Here is a 14,549-nt window from a genome sequence, read left to right on the forward strand (position 1 = left end):
ACTGGAGGCCTGACACTGCAAGTTGTTACGGGAACTCATACAACCCGAGCCGGGGTGTGGGAGGCGATCCGCCTGAAAGTACCCGAATACCTTGCAAGTACTGGTTCTGTCCTGTCTCACTGGAGCTCCAGGGGATCTGATTCCTGGTTCGGTAGGATGAGCAAGTCGTACTCGTACATTGAGATTGAGCAGAGCCTGGTCATGTCGGAGGATAATGTCTGTCCTTTTGCCATTCCTTCCCTTTGATACCTGGACTCCGGAAGTCCTGGCCCCATCCCACCGGACCCTCACCCTCGTCCACGCACGGACATCCACGAGCCCATTACTAAATTTGGCTTGGAGTGACGGGAATTGATGGGCGTGATTCGTCGGATGCCAACCGAAGCCCCTCGTCGTACTATACTCGTAGGAAATCCCAGCAAGGAAAGGGAGACAAAAGCAGCCGAGTGGGGAGGTAGACAAAGGGGAAGATCTTGTTGGATCGCATGGGTCGTATTCCTGGCCGTTCTGATACACAATGGCCTTGGTTAGCCACCGGGAATGTCACAGGGTCACTAACCCTACTTGTACTCCATATACCCGCCCTTCGCCTACCCGAGCATGACCAGTGGTACCCGTGGCGTCTCAAGGTTGTCGGATAGAATTGTGTGATAGTACAGGGCTCCTGAGGCTAGGCAAAAGTTTTTCTGTCCCCTTGGGAAAATCTCTTTATCCTCCTCGTTAACAAGTCTCGCTCTAGGCGTTGCCTAGCCGCTTTGTGGCGAGAAAAGCGTCTCTTTCCTGGCAAAAGAATGCAGGACGAGGTATCTGGACGTGCTGAGATTGTCAGCCGCCTCTTCGAAGACCCGGGGGTGACTCGGCAAGTCCGCGAACTTGGAAGGAAGCTGGCAGCATGGACTGCGACCAATAGTGCTAAGGAGCGAGAGGAAATGCCTTATCCGAAGTGGCAACTGGGTTCGCGCTGCAATCTGATCCTGATGCTCGTTTGGTAGACTGTTGTTCGTGCGGCTGATGCAGGAAAATGGACCTCAGACACGGCCAGGATCGACGCCCAATAAGGCTGAACAGGCGGTGAGAACCTCTTGCACTGCTCTAAGCCGCAGACTTGTTGCCGCTTGGACCTGAGGATGCGAGGTTTCTTTCTCGAAGGTTGTTTCTTCCTAGGTAGTTCAATCTACTGTAGGTTGTCGGGCGAGGTCCCTTGCCGGTCGTTCCTAGTAAACCGCCTCCTAAGCCGGGGTCTGGGATGGATGGGAGCTGCTGTTCCAAGGTATCAACTCTATCGTTCGAGGGCGCTTGCTTTTCGCCATTGAACCCCTCAGTTGGCCACGCAAGATAGCTACTGATCATTAGTAGCTGAGACTGCTTGTCCTCAGTGGTTACCGTCGCCGTATGCTCGACCGCCGACGCACAGCCTTGGCCCAGCATCTTCTCCAATGCCGTGCCAGTAGATCGTTCCACAAGAATTTCTTCAGGATCCCCTCTAATGTCTCCCACTGGGCCGTCTCTTCCGGGTATTTGTCCAAAGTTTGGTCCAGCAGCATACTCATAGCAGACAACAGCTCAGACTGTTCGAGTGCACCGGCAGCTGCCAAAGCTACCCAAATTAGACATTCTCGATGGTTCTTCTGGGCTTTCTCTTGCTGCGGTCGAGGCTTGCCATTGCCAATGAGTCCATCTTCAAGCTCCTGGAGTGTCTCGTTGAACTCTTCGCCAATCTTACCATCCCCAAAGTGGAGGGTGAAGCACGTCCCAATGACGCCGAAGCATAGCTTGTGTTCGATAGAGGTGGTGGCCATTACCGACAAACATCTCAAATCAGCGATTGTGTTCAGCAAGTTCCGTCCTCCCGGGGAGCTTGGGGGCGAACTGGTAGGCGTAGCACTGCCATCGCCCCTGGCTGTTTTAGATAGATTTGCAAGAATGTCGATCATCTGAATAGACATTTCCCCAGCCATAGCCATGTCGTTGAATGAGGTCGACACCTTCGAGAGAGCCTCGCACACTTTGATATTGAATGGGAGAGATGGATAGAGGGGGAGTTCGTTTCGCATAGGTGATTCGATGGAGAGCTGCGCCATGCTGGTGGTGGCCTCGTTTCTATCTTTGACAAACTTCCACAGGGCATCGTATCTGGCCAACTTAGAGACTGCGCTTGCGAGGGAGATTGGGCATCTTACGCTTTCATGGCAGAGATGACAAAGTATTGCCACGGTGTGTCACCCTTGAGATCGGTCCGGATCTTCCGAATCCGCTGCATAGCATTGATGTGGTTGTGTGCACCTTCGTGTACACCGAGCATGTACTACCAGATCCATTAGACCTCGTTGATCTGACAACGGCCTTTCACTTACATCGATCGTCGTAAGAGCCGCAATGGTACAGATAGTGGTGTCATCCGCACACGTTGCTTCAGACGTCAGCCTCAGGCGAAGCGCGGCGAATGCGTTGGCGCGATGATATGCGAGGGCGCTGTCCTTGGACCATGGAATGCCTTCTTGCAAAAGCCATGACGCCCGGCTGAGCGCGACCATGGCTTCAAACAAGACAGCGTGCTCCAGGGCATACGGAAACACCAGCGACTGATATGGCTTGGGATGGCCTTCAAAGGCAAGTGCTCGACCATGCTGCTCCGCCCAAACCTGCAAATCTGGATGCATGATTAGCGCAACTTCGGAAGAATCCAGTCTCAGATATGTGCTCACAATACTTCACCATCCGCGGAACCACACCTTCGTTGGGAATGGGAAAGACATTGACTGGCTCCGAGTGGAAGATGTTGACGGAAAATCGAGGTAGCCTGATGGCCTTCCTTGTCGGAAACACTTGGTCCTCAATGGGCGACTTTCGTTTTCGACGTCGGTTAGTAGACAACTCCTCATTGTCGAAGTCCCATGAGAATCGTTCCGAGGCTGTTGGTGACCGGGCTGGTACGAGTGCTGTAGATGAGGTCTTCAGCTCTAATTGAGGGCGATGAGCTGGCTGACGGCTCTGAGTCGCATCTCTCTTCACAGCGTGGACGCGCGGTGGTGGTTCTTCACTGATCGACGGTGAAGGATTCTGCAGAAGTAAGTGTTCTATTTTGATTGCCTTTGCCATGCCTTCGGTAGCGACTGTGCAACCATTGTCGGCGGAGCAATGGTATGAGGCTCAAGGATCGTCGCCCGTACTTTTGAACTCCTGTGGCTCTCGTGAGGCAATGCACACAAGGCACCAGCAGGCTTTGGGCCTCTAAAGAGAGCAAAGGCCAGCCAGAGGCAGGTTCAAGTCGATCGAAGCGGGGCCAACAGAGCGCTTACAGTTTGTCAGCCGGTTGCCAGTCAGAATGCCAGTGTGAATTTGGATGAGTGTCGAGGCACAGTAAAGCAGCGGGCGCACCTGTTGCCTGATCCAGTGCAAGCAATCGAAAATTGCGCCTGATCCGTGGTATATCGTGTGGCGTTGGAGGATGATGCCTGCGATTGGGTAGGGAGGCGACGGCATGGGATGTGGATAACCAGGAGGGTAAGATGGCTACCAGTACTGGCGCACAGACACACAGACACTCATCCACATACTCAGAGACAGACGGACGGGGTTGTACCCTTGTTTAGCAATTCTGATGAGTGGTCGCATAAGACTGAGAAGATACAGGTTGGTTGGTTCGCTTATCACAGACTGAGGGCTGCCAGATGCCAGTCGGATGGTGTTTCTCTGGTTGCCCCCGGTTTGGCCTGGAGGTCAAGGGGGCAAAACAAAGCTATCGAAGACAGTGCTGACATCCGCTTCTTCGGGACGCTCTAGAGGCGACTTGAAGTCAGCCGACGCGGGGCGTGCTGTGGGCTAGCTGTGGGCTGGCTAATGCCTGTCCGTTCGAACAGTTGTGTACCTATGCTTTGGGTTTGGCCGTCCGTGACAAACATTCGCATGGTGAAGTTTCAGTTCGTACTGTTCTGTCAGGGATTTGTGGATTTTGTGGAGTCAGGCTGGCTACTCCTTCATCCGTCCCTCGCCTCTTGCTCGGTGTCTATCCATCCCAAGATCCGGGATTCCTTATCCAGCAATGAGAGGTCGAAGCCAGGAGGGTCGGTGGAGACTCGTGAAAAGCTTCCCAGTTGGCTGTGTCAGGATCCGCCAACCAACCCTGATGGTTTCCCGACGGTTCTCGAGAATGCTTGTTGGACAGCCCGCTAAACTCTCTCGAAAGAATCATGGCCGCTCTTTAGACCGAGGACCCGACAACAAGGACGGAGCCATTTGGAGTCGCCAGCAGCATGGGACCGTACAAGTACGGAGTACGGGTTCTGCGTACTTGTACTCATGCGTATATCGACGAATCAATATCACTGGCTCTTCTCCCGGTCATAACATGCTCCGACGTTGTACCCTCCAGACAAGTGTGCATGGGCGGCATCTTCGTATGATTGGTGACATATCACGATCCCTAAGCCTCTCCTGTCGCAAGCGACGCAGCCGTCGAGACTGTCCCATCACAAAGTGTCCAGTTCTCCCTACCGATTCCGTACGAGTACAGTACAAGCACCTCGGAGCCTGGCAAGGTGTTAATTGCTCTTGACCACTAGACTAAGAGTGGAAATGTGCGAGGACATACTCTGCCAATCAATACCATGCATCTCACCCCCTTGCTTGCAGTTGACACCACACCGACTTGAGGCGCGGGAGACCAGTGCCAGAATGAGAATGGTAGAAAGCAAGTTGTAGTTCCATTTCGTCGTTGTCGATCCTTGGCTGTGTTCATGGTTAAGGTGAGCAAATCAGCAAAAGTAGAAAGCCAAGGGACTCAGCAAGAGGGACACAGTGAATGAGCGCTGGCTTGTCTGTCGAGTTACCTCTCGACGAGAAGATGAAGCTCCATGACAACTGATGTGAATAACAGGTAGATATGTTGGCTTGAGAGCGTGAGTCCCTCTCACCCGTCACCAATCGATCGATGCCTTGCAGGGCAGCCGTGTTCACTCTGGGCTCTCCTGGTCCTTCTCCTTCTCATTCCGTGCCCACCAATGGTTCGCGTACCCATTACTCGCCCAGTCAGCGACGCCATCGACCCAACCTAATTTCGCAGTATCTCCAGTGAGTTGCTCCTCCCAGACACAGTCACACTCTCCACTGCTGTTAAACCTCAACGTCAGGTCGCTGTCCAGTTACATACATTCTTTGCTATGGATACATACCCATGACAACGAAAGTAAACAGTATGGAAGTTGCAAGCTGCTCTTTGCGTCAGTGTCTGCCAGTGGCTGTGAAGTCAACGGCCAACACTTACTTCCCCACTCATGACAGATCAGTGTGCCCTGTCGGTCGCAGGCGCACAGATCGTAGCACCTCAACGGTGTCAATGCCCAGGACGGAGAGGAATCGGTCGAGCTGCCGTTTCTTGGTTTCAGGTCGGTATTACGCTTCGCGTTCTCGGGAGACTGTGGCGCTGGTGGAGGGTTGTTTTCCCGACAGTAACCGATATCGACGCCTGGCAGTTGCTTGAATCTGTCAGTGAGAAGCCATCCATAGTGGGGAGGCGGATTTACTTTGCATTCGATGTGCCAACCCCATGCGGATGGTAAGACTGCAGTGTCCCGAACACGTAGAGTTCTGCCGACATCCCGCGCAGCACTCTCACCCTCATCGCTCTCTTGAGTTGGTGCACCGATGACAACAGACAGGAGGAACAAGAAAATGGGCAGGAAGCACAAGGACTGAGGGCAGGTCTTCATGGCTGCCGATGAAGACGACGTTGAAAGGACTTGGGACGATAGAGCTCGCGCTGCTGTGGGAAACGATCACGAAACAAAGACAAGGCATCCGCACCGCTTGAGGCTGTACGGGTGATGGTTGTCGGGAGATAAACAGAAACTTGGTTCAGTGGGTAGTGAAAGAAGGCAGGTGAAGTGAATGTGTGCGTTAGGTTCAAATGGGCAACAACGATAGTATGAAGCTGTGAGGCAGGTGCCATGTCGAATAGCACTTATTTCTTCACTTCAGTCGACGTCCCAGACTGCGTTGCTGGTTGCTCCTCCTGTTCATTATCATCTTTCAGGGTCTTGATCTCAATGATCTGGTGGCGGCTTCAGCCTCTGTACAATCCGGAACTCGTCAAGCTAGGTGGGCTTACATTGTTGCCTATTACGCAGGAGTCAGTTTGCTGGTCTTGGAGACCATGTTAGAAAACACTGACAGTCAGCGCAGTGACCCCAGTCTCCCTCCTTTGTTAAGTCTACTCTCCCACCGCAGTTCGGGCACTTTGGCATTTTGAGAAGGATGATATGGCTAGAGATAGGTGGTCGGGTTGCTAAAGAGTGTCGAGCGAAGAACTGAGCACTTTGACAGGGAGATTTTCTGGAAAGAGCTTCGCAAGATACTCAGGGGAAACTTTCATGAAGATGGTTGATAAAATCTGAATCTTGTGCCATGTAGCAGTAGGTGCGCCCGTTAGGAATGAGCACTGAACACGTGATGAGGACAAATACGATGATGTAAGCGGATACTTGGGCATTACCAGCATCTTTGCAGCACATCGACCAAGCCCAGAACACAACACAAGGGTGTCAATCAGCTCTTGCTATTTCCATTGCTTCCCTATCGCTCTTCCATAATTTCCAAGATACATCTTCTGGCCGCGTGGATTCGCAGGTGTTCCATTTGTTGTGCTTGGCGATTCACTCTCGCTCAGGCTTTTCCACACCTCCGCAATTGTCGCCCGTTGTCTAGGAAGGACCGAATACTGCAGCCCATACATCTGGCTTCGACCAAGAGGTGGTACAAATCGTCCCGTGAGGAGCCGAAATACGACCGTGGGCGACAGATAGTGCCGGCGGATGCGTGCCCAGAGCTGGAAATATTGTTCAAATATCTGGTTCAGTGACAGCGGGGTCGAGGAAAGGCGGATGTAAGCCACGCTAGTAGTTCCATTATCTTCTCCTCCTTCCTCCTCTTCCTCAGTGTTGCCAACACTGTCGTCCTGATCATCTCCTCGCTCTGTTTCTTCCTGGTAGGATACCCGGGTCTGTTCTGCATCCAGGAGCTGAAAGTGAACGCCCCCTGGCAACCTTTTGCTGTCTTTGATTCTGAGCATCAATGCAAACAAGGGGAAATGGTTGAGACATGCTAGACAGGTGTCCAGAGTGGCTTTCAGCGAGATGATTGCCATACGAGCTGAAGCAAAGGTCAGGTAGAAGACTACCACAGTTGGCAGAAGGAAAAACAACAGGGTGAAAAGAATCGTACCCAACAAGAGTTGATCGAGATCGTAGTCGCAGTTGTCGATACGATTGCGAAGGACGTTCCGCTTCTTGCCACGGAATAGGTGAAAGAGGCTGACTATGATTGTCAATTGCCAGTTGAAGATGCGCGCACTTGCGACGTAAAAAGAGTAGATATGCATAGTAAGCAAGCTCAGGAGGTCGGAAAAAATGGCGATAGGCATAGTAGCCCCAGCAAAAGAAGAGCATCCCACAACATACACGACAGTGGGTAGTCGTGGAACAATGAGCACGACGATCGTCGAGGCCCAATATTCTATGACCCACAAGAAAAGTTCGCCGAGAAATGTAGTAAGTTCCGTGTTCAATTTGAGACCTCCTGGGTACGACATGAGCCACCTGATCATGCGTTTGAGACCTTCAATTGTGTACTCATTCAACACCCCACCGATCAGCTGAGACGTAGCTTGCGCATTGTCACTGATGAAGCTCCCAAGTGCGATGCCAATAATCACATCGTTTGCTACCAGCCAAAGCGAGTTGTAAAAGCGAATGTAATCACTATTTGTTGTCGGAAAGGATGACCAAGTCGCTTTGCGGCGTCGGAGAAGTGAATATTGTGTCGGATAGTAGGAGAATTGTTGGAGTCGAAGATGGACTTGCTGACAACAGGCCGAGACATCCTTCAGGGCGAGGGTTCCCTTGGTTGCTCGCCGGCTCTCTATAGACTGTAGTCTTTGAAAAGGCAGGGGCAGTTCCAAAAGTCGCAAAAGACCTTCAGCAACGATCCTGTGTCCAATGATCGCGATTTTGAAAATGTTCAAAAGCGTAGGGAAGGCATACGCCATGAACAGTGTCCAAAGCGACCACGCCGCAAATGTGTAGAGTGACTGTGCCGATTCCACGACTCGTTCGCTCACAGAGAGGCTCCTTTTTCGGCGCGGACCAACAAGAGGCGTGTTCTTCTGGAGCAGCTCTGCAACTTCCTGGGAGCAATTGATTTGTCGGAGGATCGCGGGCAACGCCAACTCTTTCTCGGTTGGAACATGCCTGATCACGGTATGAAAACGCAACTTTGCGACCAACTCGGCGACGCGCTCTCGCTCTTTCTCTCCCTGCATTCCATTTTCGTCAAGCGTCGAATCGGGTGCACCGACGGCCAAGTATTCTCTGCCCAGAGCAAGTGATATTGGCTCAAGAGACATGTATTGCATTTGAGTGGGGTTCGGGGGGTCGAAAAGAACAATTTGCACGGTCAGCTCTGCACCCGGCGGACAAAAGATCGAAGGTCGCCGCGAGCCTGGAATGGTGAAGGCGCAGATTTTGAGAGGATCAAAGATCTCCGGCGGGTCTGGGTGATTGAGGGTACCCAAAACATGCATCTGAGGCTGGTCGCAAAGCTGAAAGATTCGGGCCACTGGGTATGGACTGTTGCGAAACAGAGTGCCCATGCGAAGAGCAGATTCAACGCTGCGGACCTGGGGCATGTCAGCACTGGTTCCCGCTCATCTCTCTTTGACTGCCTTACTTCAACATCTTCAAGGACTGTTATAACAAACAAATCGTACTCCGAATTCCTCCATCCTACTATTACACCGGGTGTGGTTGTCCGAGTAAGGCTGCTCGGCCAGAATACCCGCAGCATGCCATCGCTGTTCTCGACCATGATAACATATTGTCAAGGCCTAAAAGGAACCCCTCCGACGTAGTTGTTCTTGAGCGGAAATTCCATGCGCTAGGATTCGAGGATGGACGGCGGCTTCGTGAGAGGCAAGACGGTCGAGAGGTATGGCGAGAAAGACGTAGATGAGGGAGATAACCGCAAATGCTTTCGCCACACGTGCAAAGACCCCGTGGTACCAGGCAAAGATTGCTAATTCATAGAGTCTGGTAACAAGATCCCAGCGCGCAGTGATGTATCCAGCAACGAAGATTCCAATGGTCAGGGAGGAGAAGGGGTGCATGGAAGCGAGCTGGCCAGATGAGGTGTGCAGAGCGATCAAGCACACATTCTGCGAGGCAACAGCGTGACCTCAAGCACTCAAGTTAAGATAGTAGAAGCTCTTATGAAGACCGGAAGAAGAACTGGCAGCCCCAGCAGAGAAGCAAATGGTGGCAGAAACTACTACGGAGGCGCATTTGTACGGGAGCGCCAAAGTTCCTCTGTTACTATTACTTGCCGCCACGAAGCGATCGATGTCATTCCTTTCATCAAAGAATACATAACATGATTCATAATTAGATACAGGAATGCAGTAGATTGTGGTGATATGTATCAGGACCGAATAGGACCATCTGTGGTAAAGTAGCGGCCGTTATGGCCCTCTACAACTTCGATGCAGCTTTCAACCCGAAGGATTCAGCCTTTTCGACATCACTTGCCGTCAACACGAAGCCTCGTATAATTCAGAGCTTTCTGTAATCATATATGATATGCTTGTCACGAGAAAAGCTTCGCTAAGCCCGCGAAAGACAGGATCAAACCATGTCTGTGAACATCATCGACAGGTTCAGGAAGGGTCTTGTGTACAAATCTCCTTGTTTCAACGCAGCCTAAACTGCTTCCTGTTTCCTCATTGTCGCCCCCTCTTTGCTTCTTTCTGGATTGGTATCCTTCATGTGCATAGGGATGGTTGAGTAACAATGGGTCGTGGAGGTCCTTGCAGTGCAGACCACTTCGGTATACTTGCCTGCCGTTGAGACGTTTGACGCTAAAGCACGCTAGTATCTCTAGCGGTCGATCATCCGTGTTTAGCGTTGTATAGCTCCAGCTGCGATTAATGTGTCTCATGTCTCTCAACTCGTTGTAGATTCCTGGTCTTCTGTATCACAACGTCCAGTATGATTTGACAAAGTCATCCTCGTGCCATGTAATTCTGTCAAGGTAGCGGCCACGGGACGCCACCGGAGAGTGTGACAGATCGGGGTACATTCGTTTCGCGTCCAAGATGAGACCTTGCAGCTAGCCGATGGTGAGGTTTCCAGCCTCCCGAATTTCGTTGCTGAGGTGCGAAAGAGCTGGCTGGCCGATACAGGGCATTTTCTCTCAACAACACCATACTGAGGTAGGTTTGTCGTTTGTCTGTCTGTCTGCCTGTTTTTCCCTTGTCGCCGACTTCGGCCTGTGTCCGTGTCGTCGGGCTCTGTCTGCAGGCTTGTGCAGCCGTCGAAGGTCGGAACAGAATATCTTTGTGTGGCTCTTCGAGCGAGCGAGCGGGTGGTCGCATGTGGTGGAGAGGCAACAGCCATAAGGAGACCTTTGTTGTTCGCAAGCCTTCCATTTGTGAGCTTGCGCAAGCACCAGCTCTGCCGGGGTGGCGGATAGGCGCATCGCATGGCAGCTTCCTACGCTCCGCAGCGGATTACTTGGCTTGGATCGAATTGGGTTGATCTGATCAGTGACTGATTGCAACTGCCCTCCAGCTGTGATTGCTGTGAATCGACGACCAGACGACAGATCGCACTAGTGGCCTGGGTCGATCTGCAGCGCCTGCTCTCCAGTATAAATCTCTCTACAATTTTTTTCAAACCCTCAACCTGAACCTCCGCCTCTTACCCTCTACCAAATAACTTCAAGTTCTCATCAACACCATCTGCGTCACTCTTTTGGACCAGAATTACCTTCGAACTTGGATACTCCATACTCTTACTCACCACATTCATCACCCAACCTCATCCATCTTGCATCCTTCACCATGAAGATTGCACACGTCATCAGCCTCATGGTTGCTAGCCTTACTGCTACTTCCTTCGGTGAGTCAACACACCTCAGCAGCCTGTGTCCCTGTGTGTGTGTTCTTGCTGCTGACAAGACAAACAGCAACTGCTCTCAATGTCGGTGTCCATGGCAAGTTGGCTGCGGCCTTGGCAGGTGAGAAATTTGAATCCCACACAGTGTTGACTGTTCAGGACTGACGAAAATCCACAGCTAGAGACATGTCCCTTGATGACATCAACGATATCATCAACCTCATGCCACGTCGTAAGTTTCAAGCCCGTTGTTGTCTGGATTTCCACTGACATTGTTTACAGAAGAGCCAGTCACTGTCACTGTGACCCCAGCTGACTGCACCCCATATGGCACTCCATCCACCTTGAATCCTGTTGTTCCTCTCACTCCGACCACCACTTCTGTCACTGTCACCTCGTCCACTTCTGTCATGATCACCATCTTCCCACCCGCGCCCTCCACCTCTACCTCTGAGGCCAGCACCGACAGCACTGAGACTCCAATTGAGACTCCAGGTGTTCCAACAACCTCCACTACTCCAACTCTTGAGACAACTCCGCTTCCTCCTACTACAGCAGTTGAGAGCAGTGTCCCACTTACACCTGTGCCTACCACTTCGACTCTGTCATCTGAGAGTAGCACTGTTGTTGAGACCACATCATCTTCCATCACCACCAGCGTCTTGACCACTTCCTCTACGGAAACTCAGACGACTGCCACAGCCTCTACCACCTCTGGCATTCCAGAAGCTCCCAACTCAAATGACGCTGGAACTGTTGGTGTCAACATGGGCTTGGCTGGGTTGGTGGCTGTGTTGGCGTTGGCCTGAGTACATACACCTTCAAAAGATACCCTGACGCTCTTTGCAGCTATGTCTGCCATGTACCACAACATGCCAACCATCAGCATATGCAAACGACAAACAGACATTGTCCATCTCGTCAAGTGAGATGCATGATCACACAATAAACAGACTCAGCACTAGCTTTTCAACAAGGAACTCCTGAAATCAACTGCCTGCAACAACAATGATTCTTTCCAGCTAGGCCATATTGGACTGGCCACATGAGGTTTTCATGATGGTTCGTGGGAGTGGCAACACCCCCTGTGAATTGGATTGAGGGATCAAACTTAATTGCTATTGCGTCTTAATTGCAGATTCCAGTCATACGGTGTGTTGGCACATTGATCAAAGGCGACGATCCTTGAACCATAGCTAGTCTCCAATGAAAACGTGCTTTGAATAACCAACCTTGAGTTCCCCTGTGCCCTTACTTCTCGCTTAAGATTCCTCTTGTAGATATCTGAAAGTGTCCATCCTTTATTTACATTGGTCTGCATACAACAAGTCCCGCCCTGTGTCAAACGTCTTGTCGCCGCCCGTCACCGTTGAGCCCGCGCCCACTAACAAGATCGCATCTGTCGGCAACCTACCCAATTACACGCAAAGATCACCAGCTCGGATCAGGTTCTTTGTAAGCCAATCATGCGTCAGGATCGCAAAAGAATTGTCAGCTCGCCAGATCGACCCTCCCTGGCCGGTGATCAGATGAGTCGATATTCTGTGGCCTTCCGCGGGCGCGACGATGGTTCGACGGCAAAAGTCTCCCTCTCACTGATCTCTCACATCGCTTTCAGCCGCTGGCTCTTTGTGTGAAGCGGTCAGCCTCCCTCAGAGCTGGGTTGCAAGTACTTGTAGCAGACCATTGGAGTGGGAGTATTCGCGAGGCTGAGAATGGCGGCTGATCTTCGGCTGATCTTCGCTCCTTTTTTTCCACAGCTGTTTGGTGTTCCGATCCTGGCTGTGTGGCAACGTTCCCTCCCACCTGGGTCGTTTGCTTGTGCAAAAGTCACTTTCAAGTGTCTCCCGCCATGGTTTGATCGCTGCAATAGATTTGGTGAGGATGGAAGTAGAGAGCTTCTTCTATTATGGCATTATCTTCAATCACAAGGTCAAGGTCACAGCGTGATATCTAATGGGTAACCTCATAGCCAAATATACCTTGTCTGTGTCTCCATGTCGAGCAGCGGACTATGTAATGCTGAGCCCTGCCTCGGCGTCTTCATAGGCCGAAGCCATCAATCCTTCATCCTACAGAGTCTTTACCTTCCCGACTCCTCTATTCTCCCACACTTCCTCCCAAAAGCCTTCCTTCCACAGCCGCAAGACCTCGAATCCCACCTCTATTGCTATCAGTACGATGATGGTCCACTCTAAGAACAGCCCGTGTTTCTCGCTCAGCCTCTCCCTCAGCACCGTTGCAATCTCAGCTGCATAGTCCATCTTCTCGTTCAAGACTTTGATCCTGATTCCGACATCCAACGCTCGCCCAACTTGATCGTAGTAGTTTTCCAGGTTGAGTTCGTGCCGGGAGTCCCAGAAAAGATCGGGAAGAGAGTCGGTCAGTTCAGAGTAGAGATTGAGCTGCGCGCGCAGGAGGAGGAGTTGACCTGTTTTGCGGGAAATGAAGTCGCGGGAAAGTTTGAATGGGAGCCGCGAGCCCTTTGCTAGAAGAGCCGGGATGTCCGCCGTAGAGGCTAGATAAGTGGAAAGGTTCGTCTCAAGGACGGCGAGTTTGGTGGAGCGAGCAAACCCCGAGGAAAAGGCAATCTTAGTAAGTACTGTATCGACAGTCTGAAACTGCGATTCGGCCTGTGTATAGTCTGTTGATGAAGGTGGTTCTTGATACTCTGACTTTTTCGTTCCCAGGACGATCGTTTCGCCACGGATGAGGCTGTGTTCACGGTTTGGATCTTCAATATAATCCAAGTCCTCGGTCTCAATAGGTTCTTTATGAGGATTTTCTGCGGCAGGAAGGAGAGTGCGTGTTGCAAAGTATGAAGTAAACCCGTCAGGTAAAGCCCACGTTACCACCGTACCCGATGGGAAGACAAACACATCACCGACTTCTGTCGACGACAGGTCCCTGGCGGAGGGATTGGTGGAACGGTAGATTGAGGAGATGGGTACTTGGACGTGGACGACCTGTGGAAATAGTCCAGTGCCGAGTGGATCGGGTTCGTAACCTTTATTGCGAAGAATCTCGACGACTTTGGCCAGGTCAAATTGCTCTGCCACAGCATATGCTGTCACAAGTTTTGGTGTTTGGTCTGCCTCTTCATGGAGTCTCAAGGTTGGCTTCGTAAGGCCAGCCTTAGATCTCTGAGCCTCCAGTCCTACTCTTCGAAGCGATGTCTTCGTCCCGGGGGAGCGTGCAGTCTTTCGTTTCTGAGCTAACGAAGCGGTTGCTGAGTCGACGGTGGAATCTACTGAGTCTTCGTCCCTCTGTGACTCTTTTTTCTGCGTCGACTGGCTCATAAACGACGTATTGGAGGAAAAGAACTCCCTGCGGCGGGGCCGCTGGAAGATTGGCGATGCATGTAGAGGGCGGAAGCCCGGTTGACGAAGCGCATCATATCCCACACGTCGACAACTTGCGCAGACAAACTGACTTCCCAAACTTAGCAGAGGGCGAGTAGCGACTGAGCGCATGGTCAACAAGAGAAAGGGGGTGCATCAGACACCCAGAAATGCATCGCCATCCGTGAAATGCTAATACTTCTTGTAGCTCCAGATGCTCAAACAAACTGCGCTCTGGTGTCTACAAGGCTGCATGAGCCGAGGA

At 51.7% G+C, this 14,549-nt stretch overlaps 4 protein-coding genes across 4 annotated transcripts; 1 reads left to right on the forward strand and 3 right to left on the reverse strand.

The window, feature by feature from the left end:
* Positions 1 to 1,379: 1,379 nt before the first annotated feature.
* On the reverse strand, positions 1,380 to 5,708 carry AYO20_01967 (hypothetical protein; the record flags this gene model as incomplete). Its single annotated transcript, XM_022640273.1, has 5 exons — positions 1,380 to 2,133; positions 2,181 to 2,305; positions 2,355 to 2,650; positions 2,706 to 3,113; positions 5,264 to 5,708. 5 exons carry the CDS (start codon positions 5,706 to 5,708, stop codon positions 1,380 to 1,382), a joined length of 2,028 nt encoding a protein of 675 aa, XP_022503773.1.
* Positions 5,709 to 6,553: 845 nt separating this feature from the next.
* AYO20_01968 (hypothetical protein) lies at positions 6,554 to 8,680 on the reverse strand (the record flags this gene model as incomplete). The annotated part of the gene is made up of 1 exon (XM_022640274.1): positions 6,554 to 8,680. The coding sequence occupies one exon, from the start codon at positions 8,678 to 8,680 to the stop codon at positions 6,554 to 6,556; it is 2,127 nt and encodes a 708-aa protein (XP_022503774.1).
* Positions 8,681 to 10,888: 2,208 nt separating this feature from the next.
* AYO20_01969 (hypothetical protein) lies at positions 10,889 to 11,752 on the forward strand (the record flags this gene model as incomplete). The annotated part of the gene is made up of 4 exons (XM_022640275.1): positions 10,889 to 10,946; positions 11,014 to 11,064; positions 11,122 to 11,175; positions 11,226 to 11,752. 4 exons carry the CDS (start codon positions 10,889 to 10,891, stop codon positions 11,750 to 11,752), a joined length of 690 nt encoding a protein of 229 aa, XP_022503775.1.
* Positions 11,753 to 13,015: 1,263 nt separating this feature from the next.
* Positions 13,016 to 14,242, reverse strand: AYO20_01970 (hypothetical protein; the record flags this gene model as incomplete). The annotated part of the gene is made up of 1 exon (XM_022640276.1): positions 13,016 to 14,242. The coding sequence occupies one exon, from the start codon at positions 14,240 to 14,242 to the stop codon at positions 13,016 to 13,018; it is 1,227 nt and encodes a 408-aa protein (XP_022503776.1).
* Positions 14,243 to 14,549: the final 307 nt, after the last annotated feature.

This window comes from Fonsecaea nubica (assembly GCF_001646965.1).
Source record: "Fonsecaea nubica strain CBS 269.64 chromosome Unknown Scaff8, whole genome shotgun sequence".
Taxonomy (NCBI): domain Eukaryota; kingdom Fungi; phylum Ascomycota; class Eurotiomycetes; order Chaetothyriales; family Herpotrichiellaceae; genus Fonsecaea; species Fonsecaea nubica.